General features: G+C 43.7%; 1 protein-coding gene across 3 annotated transcripts in view; it reads right to left on the bottom strand.

Moving 5' to 3' along the window:
• The window catches only part of MCTP2 (multiple C2 and transmembrane domain containing 2), a 160,775-nt gene that overhangs the window by 19,947 nt on the left and 123,367 nt on the right, over positions 1-17,461 (bottom strand). For all 3 annotated transcript variants that reach the window (XM_036277870.1, XM_036277872.1, XM_036277873.1), the window contains 2 exons: positions 6,493-6,615; positions 3,368-3,409 (listed from right to left, as the gene is read on the bottom strand). In XM_036277870.1, the coding sequence (XP_036133763.1) occupies positions 3,368-3,409; positions 6,493-6,615 (165 nt within the window). The remainder of the gene's footprint in view (positions 1-3,367; positions 3,410-6,492; positions 6,616-17,461) is intronic.

Raw genomic sequence — 17,461 nt, 5'->3', positions numbered from 1 at the left:
AATGATATAGTATAATATTTATATGCATCCTTTCCATATAAAATGTTCCATAATTGATCAACAGAAGTAGATCAGATGTTCCTTGTTTTCTTAAAAGAGAACATCTATATCTGTTTTTCACCCATAATTAATACAAGAGGGTAATTTCCCCCCCCCCTAAACACTATAAGGCAAATGTGAACTCATTGATCATTCTAAAAAAAAAACAGATAATTTAAGTTCTATTCTGATGGCTTAGCTAAAAACAAAGCGGCCCACGAAGCAGGCACCACGGTCTAGTTTATGACAGCAATAATCAGGTTTTTAAAAAAATTATTATTACATGCCTTTACAATTTTTCCTTCCTGATATTAATAGTAAATGCTCAAATATTCCATGTAGGTAACTGCTGGGCTGGAAAAAGAAAGAAACTCTAATGCAAGTATTTATACCTTCCACAATGAAAACAAGATATTATTGCGTTGCATGACCTTTCCTAAGTATGGAATATAGCATTTTACACAATAGTTTCTTGGTTCATGCTTCAATTACTGACCTTTACTGTGAAGGAAATTAATGCAATCTTCATTGTAATCCATCCGTACAAATAAGGCTCACAAAGAAGGGTTTCACATATGAAATCTAGTACACATAGGCGATGTCACCTGATTGCTGCCGGCTGAACTCGGTCATTATCTGTGTTCTGGGGTGCTCGCAAACTATACTTGTAACAGCCGGTTTCTCGTGGGACCCATCAGGTATCAGAAAGAAGAAAATGTTCCTCTCTTCCAAGTTTAATTTGTACATTTAGTTTCCTGAAGGCCAAAGAATGGTCACCTGAAAGTTCTATGTTATCACTGAGAACCCAGGAAAGAAAGGCAGGCAAAATTGTGCAGACTGATTTGGTTTCTAATACAGGTCACTGCCATGGGCTTTGAACAATGAGAAGGGGGCGAGAGGCTACAATGATGTCATTTTACAACAATCCCTGCTGCAGACAATGAAGTATGACGGACCGCAGACCTCGTCCTGGTCTGTGCCTGGGAGACAGGCAGAATACGGGACGGTGTCCAGCTCCTGAGAAATCTGCTCCGAGGGGGCTGGTGGGCTTTCATCTCCCCGGTTGTCTGTGGTGGTGTTTGGTGGGAAGGGGTGCTGGCAATTAAGGAGTGTCACTCTCAAGATGGATAGTTTGGGGAGAAAGGAGTTGCCTCTCTTCTTCTAGTTTGGAAGGAAACGGCTGTGTGTTTATAATTTGTAAACAGTTCCTGTCTCGCTGGGTGTGTTACAGTTCCCAGAAGCATGGCCTGTCATATCTAACATGCACCAGGAGCCAGAAGGGCCGTGCGGGTAAGCCCGTGACACAGCACACCACGGAGGGTGGCATTTCGGGGCCTGGGGGTGCAGTCTATGACGAGCACAGCTCACTTGTGGGGGCTGCTATCCATGGGGAGGGAATAACAGATTGTAACATGTACGCGGACGAGGTGTGCTCCCGAGGTCGTTAGTTGAACATCACTTTGGTTACAAGTCCCTTACAGAAGGGAGGGTGGAAGACAGTCTCGCCAAACAATAGAAGGGTTGCATTAAGCAGAACAGGCCTGAACAGAAGTCACATTTTCATGTTTGACGTAGTCTTCCAGAACAGCGGTTCTCAACCTGTGGGTCGCAACCCCTTCGGGGGTCGAACGACCCTTTCACAGGGGCCGCCTAAGACCATCGGAAAACACATATTCCCGGTGGTCTTAGGAACAGAGACACCGCTCCTATATCTGTCTCCAGGCGGGTGCGCCCATGTGCAGGTGGCCCCGGACAACACGAGGAGCTGTATTAAAGGGTCGCGGCATTAGGGAGGGTGAGAACACCTGCTCTAGAATATTTCACAGAAATGTAACAGCGAGGAAGAAAACAAACATGGCCATGCTGACGCTGTCGAAGGTCCTGTGACAATACTGCAATTACAGCATCTCACGGACACAGCTGCCCAGGAGGAAGTGGGGAGAGGCCCAGAACCAGTGGCCTCCGTGTGGGGTGAGCTGCTGCTGGCCTGTGGCGTCCCAGCCCAACCAGCCACGCTTGGGTGGACGGAACAGCTCCCGGCTCCTCGTGTAGAGGCTGTGGTTCCGCCCCAGTCATCCGCGCCTCAGAAGGCTTGAAGCACAGCCCGAGTGGCCCTACAGCCAGACCCCGAGATGGCCCCTGAGACACCTCAGTGTAAGGTTAGACCTTGACCACCCCTGGGCTAGAGTCCATGGGCTAATGTTGTTGCCTGTCAACTTACTGAGCCCCCATTGTTCATTCACTGTCTTTCTTCCTGTTAGATGCTCTCCTCTACCAGATGGGCCAAGGCCGCGTGGTCACAATGATCTCTAAAGGGCAGGTTACTACCCCATCCATGGGTGGCTGGCTTACAAAGGGCCGGCCAAACAGAAAGGAGTCTTCCTCACTTCCAAGCCTTGGTTTACACAACGTCATTAAGACTTGTGTTTGATTGGTAAACCATCCCCTCGTTCACTTTGGCTTGCCTGTGACTTCGAATGTGCAAGCCGTGATGTCACTCGGGGGCCACCCATATCAATTCATCAAGAAGAAAGCATCCGTGTGCCCTTTCTTCTGAAGAAAGGTGATTCACTTGTCTAAAATAGTTCGCTCCTCTATTATTTTGCAGAAAATGAGCTTTTTTTTTTATAACACGACAGAGCAGATTTACTTTGTAATCCCCTCAGTTTGCTACAAATGGGCAGAACCATCTGGCTCTCTTGATTCATTTTAAGGCTCTTTGAATTCATTTCTAGTTCCTGGGCACTTTATATCGGCTACGGAGTCCTTCCCCCCTTGCCCTTTTCCTCCCCAAGCATCCTACGCACTACGATCGCGCCGCGTGGACTACAGGTTCGGAGGGACTGGAAGCCCATTAGGCTGGTAGCGACGCATTTGGCATTGCACTGTTTTTCATTTTATTCCAGAAGGTTTGTCTGAAAGCGTAATGACAACGAAAGCAACAGACTTGCGAGAGTCTCCCAGGAGAGGGGAAAGGACAGATGTACGCAGACGTATAGTGGAAGCATTGCCAGCAACAGCTGGGGAGGTGACAGGCTCTGGGGTGGGTGACCACCCCACAGCGTGCAGACACGGACCCAGAGGAGGACACTTCCAGTCGATTTGCTTGTGACTTCAGCTGGCGGCCGTCTACCCTGCGTGCCCCACGGAGAAGGTGAACATATATATATATATATCTTCAAAAGGGATATTCTTTGTAAATTACAAAAATATAAATATACTGGTCACTCGATAGTACCGAAAAATAGCACTGGACTCAACCAGGAAGAAAGCAATCAGCTAAACACATGAACGCCCCCCTTTCGTGTGTTTTCTTGGGCACACTCACCTTGTCATCTTCCTCCTCCTCATCATCTAAGTCTGTGCTCTCCTGCAAGGAAGACCACAATGTGTTAATGAAACATCAGCGGAAATCACCAAATGCAAACTAAACTCATTCACATTAAAAAAAAGAAAAAAAATTTTTTTCTTTAAAATTTAAGCACTAGTATATTTAAAATACAATGTTTTTAAATACTCTTAAAAAGAATGCTTTGGAAGTTCAGGGACACCGCGGCAGAAGTATATAAACAGTATGCATCATCTCCATAAAACTTCACTATAAATATAGCTATTAGGCAAGTGCCCTTTGAACACGTCCAGCTTTGAGAACGCATTGCTGAGTTGTACTTTCTGTAAACAGTTTTGTTCTTGTTCTGACAAATGAACCGACTGCTACGTTAAGGCTGAGACTACCACACTCCGTTTGTGCGCGGCTCATTGTTATAATGATTTCTCTTTTCCTTTGGGGCCATTACTGAAACATTAGACAGTAGAACTGCATTAGTCTGAATGTAATCAATCTCAAGAATAAGTTACAGGTTTCTATACGGTATTATTGTTTTGCCTGGGCTTTGGGTTTGGGCGGCGAACAGGTGAGGGAAGGAAACAGCCCTGATCTGAACTACCGAGCGCCTGGCTTTAATTCAGGGGTCACAGCACCAGCTGTAATGCCAACAGGTTGGTTCGGATGAGTTTTAGGCTCTTGTCTATCTCATAGGGACATTTCAATCATATCACCGCAATATTTTATTTTTTTAAATATGTTTTTATTGATTTTTTTTTTTTTACAGAGAGAGGAAGGGAGAGAGAGAGAGTGAAACATTGATGTGAGAGAGAAACATCAATCAGCTGCCTCCTGCATGCCCCCTACTGGGGATCCAGCCCACAACCCAGGCATGTGCCCTGATGGGGAATTGAACTGGGACCTCTCAGTCCATGGGACGATGTTCAATCCACTGAGTCACACCGGCTGGGCTCACTGCAATATTTTAAAGGTAACAGATATTGGTTCACAATCAAATGGGTTCAGTAGTTCACAAAGTATGCTGGATATTAGAAAAACAGGAGCTATTTTCAGCTTGAACACTTACCTTTCCACTTAACCTTGCAAAGGGCAGGAATGCTGTCACTGTTCTCATGGAAAAAACACTTGTCAATATCATGCCCTTAAAAGCCAGTAGCTCTGAAGTACCCAGAGAGTACTCTGCTATGCTCCATAAAGCCACCGAGTAGTCATCAAACAGTTTCTCCAGGGCTGGTGATACACTACCTCCCAGAACCCCATGAGCTTCAACTAGCAGGTGGAATGACACTCCGTGATGCTGGAGAACTCACCCCTTCGCCACTGGCTGCAAGCAGCTGTCACGAAGGCAAATGGATAAAAACAAATAGAATCGCCTTAGCCGGTTTGGCTCAGCGGTTAGAGCATCGGCCTGCGGACCAATGAGTCATGGGTTCGATTCCGGCCAAGGGCACGTACCTCAGTTGTGGTTTGTTCCCGGCCTTGGGTCAGGGTTGTGTGGGAGGCAACCAGTTGATGTGCCCCTCTCACGTCAGTGTCTGTCTGTCTGTGTCTGTCTGTCTCTCTCTCTCTCTCTCTCTTTCCCTCTCTCCCTCCCTTCTACTCTATCTGAACATAAATAGAAAAATATCCATGGGTGAGGTGAGAATTTATTAAAAAAAACAATATAATGAAAACATGTTTTGGGAGACGAAACATTGTGATTAGGACTTAGAAGCCATCAGCTCAAGACACTTCCAACACCTTTTGCTGTGTGACTTTGAGCAAATCACTTTGCCATTCTGGGCCTTAATTTTATCGAGCGTAAAATGAAAATAGCAATTCTTGCCTCCATCATGGTGGTGTTAGCAAGATTCAATTAGGTAATGAATTTGAAAATGTTTTATATATTTAAAAGTTTTTATATACACATATACATTTACATGTACATATATATGTCAGTATACTCATGTATCCATGTTTATGTCTATATACAAATATATATACATATACATGCTATAAACATACACATCATATATACTGCTAGAAAAATAAAATCTGAATGAAGATGGTAAAAATGTTAGTTGACATTTTTATTATAGATGTTTCTTGGTGAAATTTCCCCTCATCTTTATCTCTTTGAATCTTAGTTCTTAAAAGAACCTGTAATTTAAAGCTATTTATTTATTAGATGGTTCATTACTGATACACACCCTTGTCTACTCCATTAATCAAACTCAGACAGAACAGAATTTTGAATTTGCTTGTGGCTTTACTCCCTGCCAAAAAAACTCTTTCCCTGTGTCCCCTGTATCCCTAAGAATGCCGGAAGTATTCCTTTACTATCCGTTACTTCGGTGACGATTTTTTTAAAAATAATGAGAACATTATAAAGGAAAAATTGGGAAGATGGTCACCTTTGGAGTCTAAAAAAAAAAAAAACAATACCCAATGGGAAGCTGCTCTATTACCAAGTCGCAAAACCTTAGATTTTTGTTTAAAAAGCTGGGGTTTTGAGTCTGGGATGCCGAGATTATATCCTAAAGGAAGCCTATCAGTGTGAGTTCCTGTTCACGTGGGGCAGGAGGACATCCCTGGGCTGGGAGAAGGGGACCCAGGGAGAAGGGATGGAACAGAAGGAAAAGAAGTGGGGGGAGGAGGTGTTTGAGAAGGTCTTTCTGGGGCTTCGGCAAGCCTCCGAGAGTCCCCTGAGCTTTCGGGCCAGATGCAAACGTGGCACTGGGTGCCGGGTGGAGAGGCTGGTGGCAACCTTCTGGATGTTCTGGGTCCCACCAAAGACTTTTTCCAGTGGGTGAGAGTGTCCTTCTCAGTAACCTTATGGAGTACCAGACGTGCACACAGACACTCGCTGTGGGCGTGGAAAAGGTGACCAAGAACCAGAGAGGTGGCCCGGCTCTGAAAAACAATAGGCCAAGAGACAGAAACAAGACGCTGTACAAGGAAGCCCCGGATTACAGCTGATGTCGGATCTCGTCCATAACGTGGACATATGAGCAGGGTGGCTCAAGCCAAATGGACTTGGGCCCTGATTTGGTGCCGGGGGTGCTGTTTATTGTTGGTAACACATTCGGCTCTAGTCAAACATCAGGAGTATTGGAATCGTCGCTCACCTGGCTGTCCTGGAGGCTGCCGACCTTCCCTTTCGTGGGTCTGACGAAATTATACACGAAGAGCAGCAACAGTGCCAGGGGAATCATGTACAGTTCGAAGTTCCAGACAGTGACCAAAAACACCTGATTGGAGACAAGAGTACATCCCTGCTTGAGAAAACAGTATGGGAACATTCTTAAATTCCTCCTCATTGACTTCCAGAAATTAAAGCAAGGACTCTACAGTAGGTTTTACAAAGTTATAAACAAGTTAGCATGCATGCGCGCACACACATGCACACACACGCACGCACGCACGCACACACACACATGCAATGATTAACACAGTTTTAGAACTGGTAGAAAGAGGAAGAAATGAATTGGCCAGTCACCCTCTGGAATAGACACAGAGTTCCGTACCTGGAAATCCCATTATCCTATCAGACCTATTCAGTGTCTTGCTCCTGGAGTTGTTGTACCAGAATGGAGGTAAAGTTGTATGCGGAAGTCCAAGGTCTCAAAGAGGCAGATCACACACCAAATTTTACCAACAGTAAAGTTTATTTCAACTGGAGAGATTATTTTTAAAATTGTCTGTCAAGGGCTGGCTGGTTTGGCTCAGTGGTTAAAGCGTCCGCCCACAGACCAGAGAGTCTTGGGTTCAAATCCCAGTCAAGGGCATGTACCGAGGTTGTAGGTTTGATCCCCAGTCAGGGTCGGGCAGGAGGCAATTAATTGATGTGTCTCTCTCACATCGATTTCTCTTTCTCCCTCCCACTCTATCTAAAAAAAAAAATTTTTTTTAAATAGAAAAATATCCTCTGGTGAGGATTAAGAAATAATAATAATAAAACTGGCTGCCAATGTCAAAATCCACATATTTCAGATTTTTAAAAAATCATATTTCCAAATTCTCTTTAAAAAGCTTAAAATCTTCCCATTTGGAGGCTAGATGCTCCGAAGAAAATGAAGGGCTAGAAATGCCCACATCAGACAAGGTATGCCCATAACCTGCCCAATGTCTATCAGCCTTTGAATCTGTGACCCCTACCATAAAAAGGACAAACAAGAGCTTGGGTTTGAACCCAAGCATCTCTGTCACAATGGTCACAGGAGACATGGATGCAAATAAGACATGGCTCTACTTCCCAGTCACACCCTCATTAGTAGGACAAAGAAGAAAAGAACACATGGCAATCACTTCATGAGGGGAGTGAAATCTTGGGCACATTATTTCAAGACGTATGTCTCACTCTCTTTTCAAACTCACAGGTCGTCCAGATATGAAATAAGATAACTCGTGGTTATCAGCTGTCAGCTCCTAAGTGCTGAAAAAAATCACTCTTGTAACTTACAAACTTCGAGGAGGCAAATTATTGCATCTGAAATAGTGACCCTTCCTCTCCCACAGAAGTGTTCTTTTACCAATTACTAAAAATGTTTTCAACCATTTAAAACAATTCTGTGGGTATTATATATTGATTGTTTATTTTTTGGTTGCTATTGTACATTTAATAATTTATTTCATAATATTTTTTTCAAATGGGTAACTGTTGGCTTATAAGAGCTAATAATTTGTATATAGTGTTTTTTTTTAGTTAGTAACTTCACTGAATTTTCTTATCGTTTCAAATAGCTTTTCATTTCATTGTTTTGGTTTTCTTTAGAGTCATGTAATCTACATAATCTGCTTCTGTTTCCTCTTTTCTACTACCTGCAACTTGCTTTTTTATTCTTAATTTTATCACTACTAACAAAGCAATGTTAAATAAAACTGTTGAGAGGGATATCATGGTCTAATCCCTGAATTTAATTAAAATACTTCTAGCGCCCATTTTGAATACATACATAACTTTCTCACTAGTAAGAAAGTATAACAAGACACCAAGTTCAATGATGTGGCTATTTCCCCAAACACCTTGGGATCTGGATAACTCTCAAACAAACAAAAAACCAACTCTGTCAAGTCGTATCACTTAATACATTGTTTCCTCAACTAATCCAAGAATAGGAGATAGTTTCTTTTCTTTTATGACATGTATCAGCCTGATAATTTTACATCTGTTTCAGAATGTTGGCCACTGCCAAGACAACCAACCCAAATGCCCTGGGGGTACAGGAAGTGCAGAGTCAGCAACATCATGCTCCTTAAAGCAGATGAATGACTGTGTCCAAGTCAAGTGGACAGGGATACAGGCAGAAAGAACACCACTTGGAAGATGACGTTTGTCTGGTCTCTGTTTCACCAGTTATTTCTGCAGAAAAGCGCTCACCTATTCATTGGATCAATGAGAAGATGTTGACTCAGTTATCACTTTGGTTGGCCTGATGCTGGACAAAGGCGGAGCTTAGAGTAGACAGCAGTTTTGTAGGAGAAAGAAAACTATAACCAAATGCATGACAATGGTAAAAATTTAAAAGGCTTCTCATGCCTGGAGATAGTAAAACCTCCCACAGAGCTGGATCCCGGAGGGATGGGGCTGGAGATGAGGTCGGGAACTAAGTGGGGTTCAGTTAGTGGAAAGACCTATATATTATTGTAGTCCGTTGAAGACATAACTGAAAATGAAATAGGAAGTCATTTATGGGTTGTTTTTTGTTTTTTGTTTTATCCTCACCCGAGGACATTTTTTGATATTTTGTTCAGATAGAGTGGGAGGGAGAGAGAGAGAGAAACATTGATGTGAAAGGGACACATCGAGTGGTCACCACCCACACAACCCAACCAGGGCCGGGGACAAACTGCAACCGAGGTACGTGCCCTTAGTGGGAACCGAACCCCGGTCTCTCCGGACCGCAGGCCAACGCTCTAACCGCTGAGCCAAACCGGCCCGGGCCATTTGTGGGTTTTTAAACAGAGGAATAATAGGATACGATACTTGACTAGACAATTCTGGTAGCAAAGTGCCTGTATTTTATGGGTAACGGGTAAGGAAATGAGAAACTGAGAAAAAGTTTAGAAAGAAACTCCAATAGTCCAGAAGAAAGCACAAGGCTACTTTTGGCTGGGAGGCTAAGGGATGTTTTACAGAAAAGATAGGTTTATGTTGGTTCTTTAAACGTGGTGGAGGTTTATTAATTGTGTGGAGTCATGCAGGGAAATACCCTGGATTTCTAAGTTCCATTGCAAAGGGGAACTAAGCTTACAGATCTGATAGGAGTCTGATCATCATGGGTTACCTTGTTGAATCCAGTATAATCACAGGGTCCTTAAAAGTGAAAGACAGTCAGAGAAAGTAGCGAGGGAGGAGCAAGGCCAGGTGATGCCCTGTGAGAACCCAGCAGTGTGCCCTTGCTGGATGTGAGCATGCAGAAAGGGGCCGTGCTCTGGCCGGTTTGGCTCAGCGGTTAGAGCGCCGGCCTGTGGTCCAGAGAGACCCGGGTTCAGTTCCCGCTAAGGGCATGTACCTCGGTTGCAGTTTGTCCCCGGCCCTGGTTGGGTCGTGCAGATGGCAGTCACTCAATGTGTCCCTTTCACCTCGATGTTTCTCTCTCTCTCTTCCTCTCTCTCCCTCCCGCTCTATCTGAACAAAAAAAAGGAAAAATGTGAGGATAAAAAAAATAGAAGAAAGGAGCCATGAGCCAAGGCATGTGGGTAGCCATTAGGAGCTGGAACAGGAAAAGAAACAGATTCTCCCAGCAGAGTGAAACACAGCCCTGTGACACCTTGATGTGGCCCAGGGAGACCTGCGGTAGACGCTTGCCCTCCAGACCTGTAAGGTAATACATCTGTGTGGTCTTAGACCACTTACATGTAAGCAATTTGTTACAAGAGCAACAGAAATCTAATAAAGGCGTACAATGTAAAAGGGGTGAACTCACGGAGGGAATAACAAGAGGCCCAGTCTCCCGCTAGACAGAAGTACGGGAATGCAGACAACAGTCATGGAGAAAAGACTTTGGCAACCTCAAGTCCGATCAAGCCCCGAACTGAAATGCCTATTCCTGTCCTCACACACTTTTCTCTCCTTCCTCCAATAAAACCTTCATATTTCAGCCTGCTCCTTGAAGTCATGTTCTGGTTGCCATGATATATAATTTTCAAACTGTCTGTCTTCTTGAGATCCAGGTGCATAGAAATATACCATTTCTGGTGTTTATTTGGCATTGTCTCTGACCATTTCTCCATGGCACAAAATGCCCTGGTCAGTTCACGAGGACGGGGGGTGAGGGGGTGGGGGTGCCTTCCCTGGTCTCTTACAGAAAAACTCCACCCACAAGCTCTAGCTCTGTGTGGGAATGACCCAGCTGGTAGTTTATTCCAACTGCTTTTGCAGAAAGACACCTGGATTATGTGTTTTTTTTTAATTTTTATTATACACTATGACTTTAAATAAATAACATACACAATTTTCAAACTGCCGGTTTCACAATAACACTATAGTGAATAGCTCTATGAAGAATGTAGCTGATTCCATTGTGATTTTAGAGGAAGGGCACATAAGTCTAATATTAAATTCTGATATTAAATACAAATTAACATTAGAGACTTTTAGACTACATTCTTCTAGAGATGGAGTTTTTGTTCACTTTTATTTTCCCCTTTTGAATATTCTATAGGGTACTTTAAAAAACAGAAAAAATGGCCCTGGCCGGTTTGGCTCAGTGGTTAGAGCATCGGCCTGCGGTCCAGAAACCTGGGTTCGGTTCTCACTAGGGGCATATACCTCGGTTGCAGTTTGTCCCCGGCCCTGGTTGGTCGTGCGGGTGACAGCCACTAGATGTGTCCCTTTCACGTCGATGTTTCTCTCTCTCTCTCTTCCTCTCTCTCCCTCCCACTCTATCTGAACAAAAGAATGGAAAAATGTCCTCGGGTGAGGATAAAAACAAAACAAAACAAAACAAAAAAAACAGAAAAAATGCTTCTGACCTGTATTTATACACAAGCTTCTTACTAAGTACATAATCTTTATTCTCTATTTAATGTGAAATATTTATTAAAATCCCATGATTTGCACCCGGCCAGTGTGGCTCAGTGGTTGAGCATCAACTCATGCACCAAGAGGTCGCCAGTTTGATTCCCAGTCAGGGCACATGCCCAGGTTGTGGGCCCAAGCCCCATTGGGGGGCATGCAGGAGGCGGCAAGTCGATGTTCTCTCTCATCAATGTTTCTCTCTCCCTCTCCCACCCTCTCTCTCTAGAAATAAAGAATAATCAATAAAGAAAAAAATAATAAATACCATGGTTTGTACCATGCTGCTGGCCACCCCATACTCTATGTAAATGGAAAACGTCAAACACTCATCTATGGCCCAATAAAAGTCCCCACACCACTCATCAAGGTAGATCAGCCAGTTGAACCAGTAGAAAAGCTAAATGAAGAAAGAAGGTGTCCAATAGGCTGCAACCATCGGCTCCCCCCCACCCCCCCCGCCAAAATGATCACAATTTCAGGTCCAGAATCAGATGATACATTTCTCGTTGAGCGGTTGGGAGTCTGATTTGGGTAAACCCATCTTTCAAATGGGTTCAGAGCACACTGTCTGCTCTGATTTAAGGGAGGGATAGCAGACCCTCACACATTCATTTCTTCCCCATAAAGCTGGGTATCTTGAAGAGGTCAAGAACCAAAACTCCATTAAATGGACCGATGAGCGTCTCTCCCTCATTTCCGCAGCATAACTGTTGGCACCATGAGCACCGTCCATGGAAGAAGTCTGACGGGGCTCTAACTGTACCCCACGTGCACCAGGGGTTCTCAAGGTGCGCCCTGACTTTGGGCACAGGAGCATCAGGCTGCCATTTGGACTAAAAGCTTCAACCTAACACTTACGACTTCACTCCTTTGTGTTCATAGAAAGACTGGATCAGAATGAGGAGCGCAAAGACGCTCTGGGTAATAAAGCAAGTGTATCTAATTAGCATCCGTGCAGTAACAGAATAAAGCAGTTCAGTGTATTAAGTTACTCTACTTCCAGCTTTATTTCTGGCACTAAAAGACACAGGGTTGTAATAAGGACACAGGAATCCCACAATAGCTCGGAACATACTCAGTGTCCTTCGGGGACCCTCCAGTAGTGATTAGTGAGCGATGCTATTTATAACTAAGTACAATTCCCATAGGAATCAGATCAAGAATGTCCTGGAAGGTCTCCCGTTACTCAGATCGCCTACCTATTTGCATAATCAAAAAGAAAATCGTGTTTGTACTTGCCTCTCAAAACAATGATGATGCCAAGGTTTGGCTCATCCTTTTCTCAGAAATGCTTTCAAGACTAGTCTGAAAAGCTTTCCTACAATGCTGAGAAAACACTATGAACCGAGAAGAAACCTCAAACACGGCTGGCTAGTATGTATATTTTCGGGCACACACTCACACACACTCCTTCACGTAAACAATCACTGGATCACCAACACAGAAGTCCAAATACAAACCCAGCAACTACACATTCAATTTCTGGCCTGTTATGTTCAAAATCTGTCACGCCAGGTAAATAAATGTTCTCAAAACAACCACCACCAAAAAAAAAATCCGAAACAACAAAGTTTATGTCTAATTTCAAACACAAAAAAAGGATATGTTTGATGACATGAACAGAAAAGAAAGTCCTCCTCGGCTTCTTCAGGATCCGATCCGTTTACACACAGAATAAAAATATTTGAAAGGCCCTTTAAAAACCAAGAGGCAGATGTTCAGGTAACAGCGAAGCCAGGAAATTGTTTATTTTAATAAAGCTATTCTATGCGCAGCCCCAAATTAGGAGTGGCTTTGAGGCTGGGGCATGTCAGCCTCACCACCTGTTGGCCCTGAAAAATCAATTAAAGTCACACTTTCATTGCAAGTCTCTTTCTATCCAATAAAATTTAGCTGCGTTTTGAGACTTCAGTGGCCTGAGAAATGTACATGAAACCTAAATCCTAGGTCTCGGATTCCCGTCCTGCCGGCATTCATATAAACTAACTACAGTAAAACTAGCCTTCAGGGGCAGTGGTAGAAATGGGAGAGATGGATAAAAGACTTAAATGTAACTTGTGAATCCATAAAAGTTCTAGAAGAAAAGGCAGGCAACAAAATTTCAGACATCATACGCAGCAGAATTTTCACTGATACGACACCTAAGGCAAGAGAAACAAAGGAAAAAATGAACACGTGGGACTACATCAAACTAAAAAGCTTCTGCACAGCAAAAGAAACAAGCATCAAAATGGAAAGGGATCCCACTCTATGGGAGACCGTAATCGCCAATGATGCATCAGATAAGGGGTTAATTTCCAAAATATATAGAGTACTTATACAGCTCAACAAAAGGAAGGCAAAGAACCCAATTAAAAAATGGGCAGAGGACTTAAATAGACACCTCTCCAAAAAGGACATACAAATGGCCAAGAGACATATGAAGAAATGTTCAACGTCACTAATCATCAGAGAGATGCAAATTAAAACAACTGTGAGGTATCACCTCACACCTGTCAGAATGGCTGCCATCAACAAATCATCAAAAACAAGTGCTGTCAAGGGTGTGGAGAAAAGGGGACTCTAGTACACTGCTGGTGGGAATGCAGACTGGTGCAGCCACAGTAAAAACACTATGGTGTTACCTCAAAAAGTTAAAAATTGAACTGCCATTTTACCTAGTGATCCCACTTCTAGGAATATATCCTAAGAAACCTGAAACACCAATCAGAAAGAATATATGGCCCTGGGTGGTTTGGCTCAGCAGTTAGAGCGTCAGCCTGCGGTCCAGGGAGACCCGGGTTCGGTTCCCGCTAAGGGCACGTACCTCAGTTGCAGTTTGTCCCTGGCCCTGTTGGGGTTGTGCGGGTGGCAACCAGTCGATGTGTCCCTTTCATGTTGATGTTTCTCTCTCTCTCTCTCTCTCTTCCTCCCTCTCCCTCCTACTCTATCTGAACAAAAAATGGAAAAATGTCCTGGGGTGAGGATAAAAAAAAGAAAGAAAGAATATATGTACCCCCATGTTCACAGCAGCACTATTTATAATAGCTAAGATCTGGAAACAGCCCAAGTGTCCATCAGTAGATGAGTAGATAAAAAAGCTGTGGTACATGTACACAATGGAATACTATGCAGCTGTAAGAAAGAAAGATCTCTTATCCTTTGAGACAACATGGAAGGACCTGGAGAGTATTATGTTAAGCAAAACAAGCCAAGCAGAGAAAGACAAATATCACATGATCTCACTTATCTGTGGAATATAATGAACTAAACAAACTGATGAACGAAATTGACCCAGAGACATAGAGGTGGGGTACAGACTGACAAGTCTCAGAGGAGGGAGGGTTGCGGGGAAGAGATAAACCACAGAACTTACATGCATGTGTGCATGACCAATGGACATAGACAACAAAGCTGGGGATGGGGCGGGGGGAATGGGGAGGAGGGTGTTAATGGGGGGAAAAGGAGAAACATCTGTACCCAAAGCAAATTAATTAAAAAAATAAGAAAGAAAAAAAATGGGAGGGAGAAGGAGACAAAAAAGGGGAGGAAGCCTGCCCAGTGTGGCTCAGTGGTTGAGCGTCGACCCATGCACCAGGAGGTCGCCGGTTCGATTCCCGGTCAGAGCACATGCCCAGGTTGTGGGCCCGATCCCCAGTGAGGGGCGTGCAGGAGGCGGCCCGTCGATGTTCTCTCTCATTGATGTTTCTGTCTCTCTTCCTCTCCCTTCCTCTCTGTCTAAAATCAATAAAGAAAAAAAAAAAAGATAATTAAAAAGGGAGAGGAAAAGAGAAAGAAATTCCTGCTTCTATCTGTCTCATACTGAGAATCGTACCTCCTTTTGGTGAACTCCAATAATTTCTTCAAAGGCCCTTTTTTCCTCCTTCAGAACACAATTCTGTGCTACATTTTCTGTGCAAGAGAAGAGATCCAACTTTGCAAGTTGAAAGCAAGGGCAGGGAAGCCATCCCAAGTGTTTTAGTAATTAAACGAATATGCATAATGAACCATATGCCCAAAGGGCCTGTTCTTCATGTGGGCCAGATTTTTGTTTGAATTTTTAATTTTTATATACAGATGAAACATTCAGTCTAATCGGCCGACAGTACGAGGGAACATGCAGTCAGGAAAAAGAAAAAAAGAAAAAAGCGTGAGGGGTAGTCCAAGTAGGAGCAGGGTCGGGAGACACCAGAGAAATTCTCTTCTGAAGATGTTGACGCAAATGCCACTCACCCCAGCGGTTGTCCTCGTCATCTGCTTAGAGTCTACAGGAGACACATATAATGAACACATCGACAGCTATATACAAGATGAGTGAAACAGAGTGGCATCAGTGAAAAGTGTGAAACTCTCATGGGACATACAAGGATTTCTTTAAAAAAAAAACCCCACACCCATCATTCAGACTACCATCTTGAATTGCAGGAAATCCTCCCAAGAAAGCTATGTAAATATTACATTGCAGGCTCTAGGCTACATATATGAGCAATGGGAACTGATCTAAGAGGAATGCATACCTGTCAACGATGCCAGTATGTCTAGTGGGTAGAAAATTCTCAGGGTGAAATGTGCCCTCCCCATTCCTGCAGCAATGCACACTGAATTTAGGGTTCAATATCCTCTCTCAAACACACAGATCCCCAACATGTCCCAAACTGCATGGGGAAGAGAGCAGGTGAGACCTTCCTTGAAGCTTTTCAGTGTCATTTAGAAAACACTGAGTTACAATCAAAGCCATGTAAGACATCCAGCGTCGGATAGAATTACCATGTCATCTCTGGACACACAGGACCCAGTTAGCATTCCTCCATGCAGGGAGGAGAGCTTTTCCAAAATGTGTTTGCACAACATTTGAAATGGACACTGATGGTCTGGACAAAGTTATCAGGTCCGACGCGTGGGTCCGTCTTGTACATGCCTAATGCAGGATAAACATTTCAGAATGGAGTGACTGAGTGTGTGTGTGTGTGTGTGAGTGTGTGTGTGTGTTGGTGGGGGAAGCGGCACACAGGAAATGCCTCAAGCTCACCATTCCCAAAGTCTTTCACCAAAATAACCTAAATGCAGAATGCCACATGGGGGTCTTACTGCACTCAGAAGAAATTTATGAAAAACAAATCTGATCCCAAGTCAAAGCGAAGCCTGGGACACACTTTTCAGCCCCCCTTTGAACACAGACACGCTGTCGTTTTCACAATGTAAACACCAGAATGGAATGCAAAGCATTTAGAGAGCAACTAATAATGGAGCTGTAAATAACATCTCCCATCGCTTTCCCTGGTCTTTCAGAGAGAGTGTCTGCCTTTGATACTGGCTGGGTGACTTGATCTAGTGGTCTCAGTGGAAAGACAGATAAACTTCAACGGCAGGCAGAAGACAAGAAACTGACAAGGAGCGTCACCTCTCCTGACTGTTTAAATCCTTTACGGAAGTGTCGGAGCAATTAGAGAAGGAGCGTAATCTTTGCAGAGTGCATTAACACTCTCCGACCTCCCAGACAATAGATCAGACCTCGGACACGTAATGCTTCCCTAAGGCTTTTTAGCCAGTGCATTTGATCTCTTAGTCACTCCTGTGTTACTCTAGGTATCATCCAAGTAGAACGCATTATTCAAGAGCACTGCTGTCCACTCGCTCTGAGGCTGGACTACAATCAAGAAAAAGCAGGAAAATCACCATAATCCTCAGCAGGGTTTCTTGTGTCTTTGAGATGAGGGTGAGGGCGAATCCTGACTTCTAGAACAGAGCCTTTTTCAATTCTCTTATTATTTTTTTTTTCAAGCTACAAAGTCCGTACTCTACAAGTGACTTTGTTACATTAATAGGCTTAGGTCATTGGATGAGCAAGGGGCATGGGGCGGGGACGTCTTCAAAACATTGGATGCTTTTTTGTCCATAAAATGAGTCATTGAGGGAAGCACCATGTGTGATAAACAACCCTGGAATATGCAAAAGAAAGCAAAAGGGGGGGAAATCAAATAAACTCTTTGTGCTGCATGCTTTTAAATCTTCATTTTTCCTGCAGGTTACGCGGCAGGACACTCTGGTCAGGCAATAACCTATTTCCTGATGAACACATCCTGTTCCCACTGTTA

This window comes from Molossus molossus, unplaced genomic scaffold, assembly GCF_014108415.1.
Source record: "Molossus molossus isolate mMolMol1 unplaced genomic scaffold, mMolMol1.p scaffold_m16_p_24, whole genome shotgun sequence".
NCBI lineage: Eukaryota > Metazoa > Chordata > Mammalia > Chiroptera > Molossidae > Molossus > Molossus molossus.
This window is presented reverse-complemented; position numbering and strand designations above follow the sequence as displayed.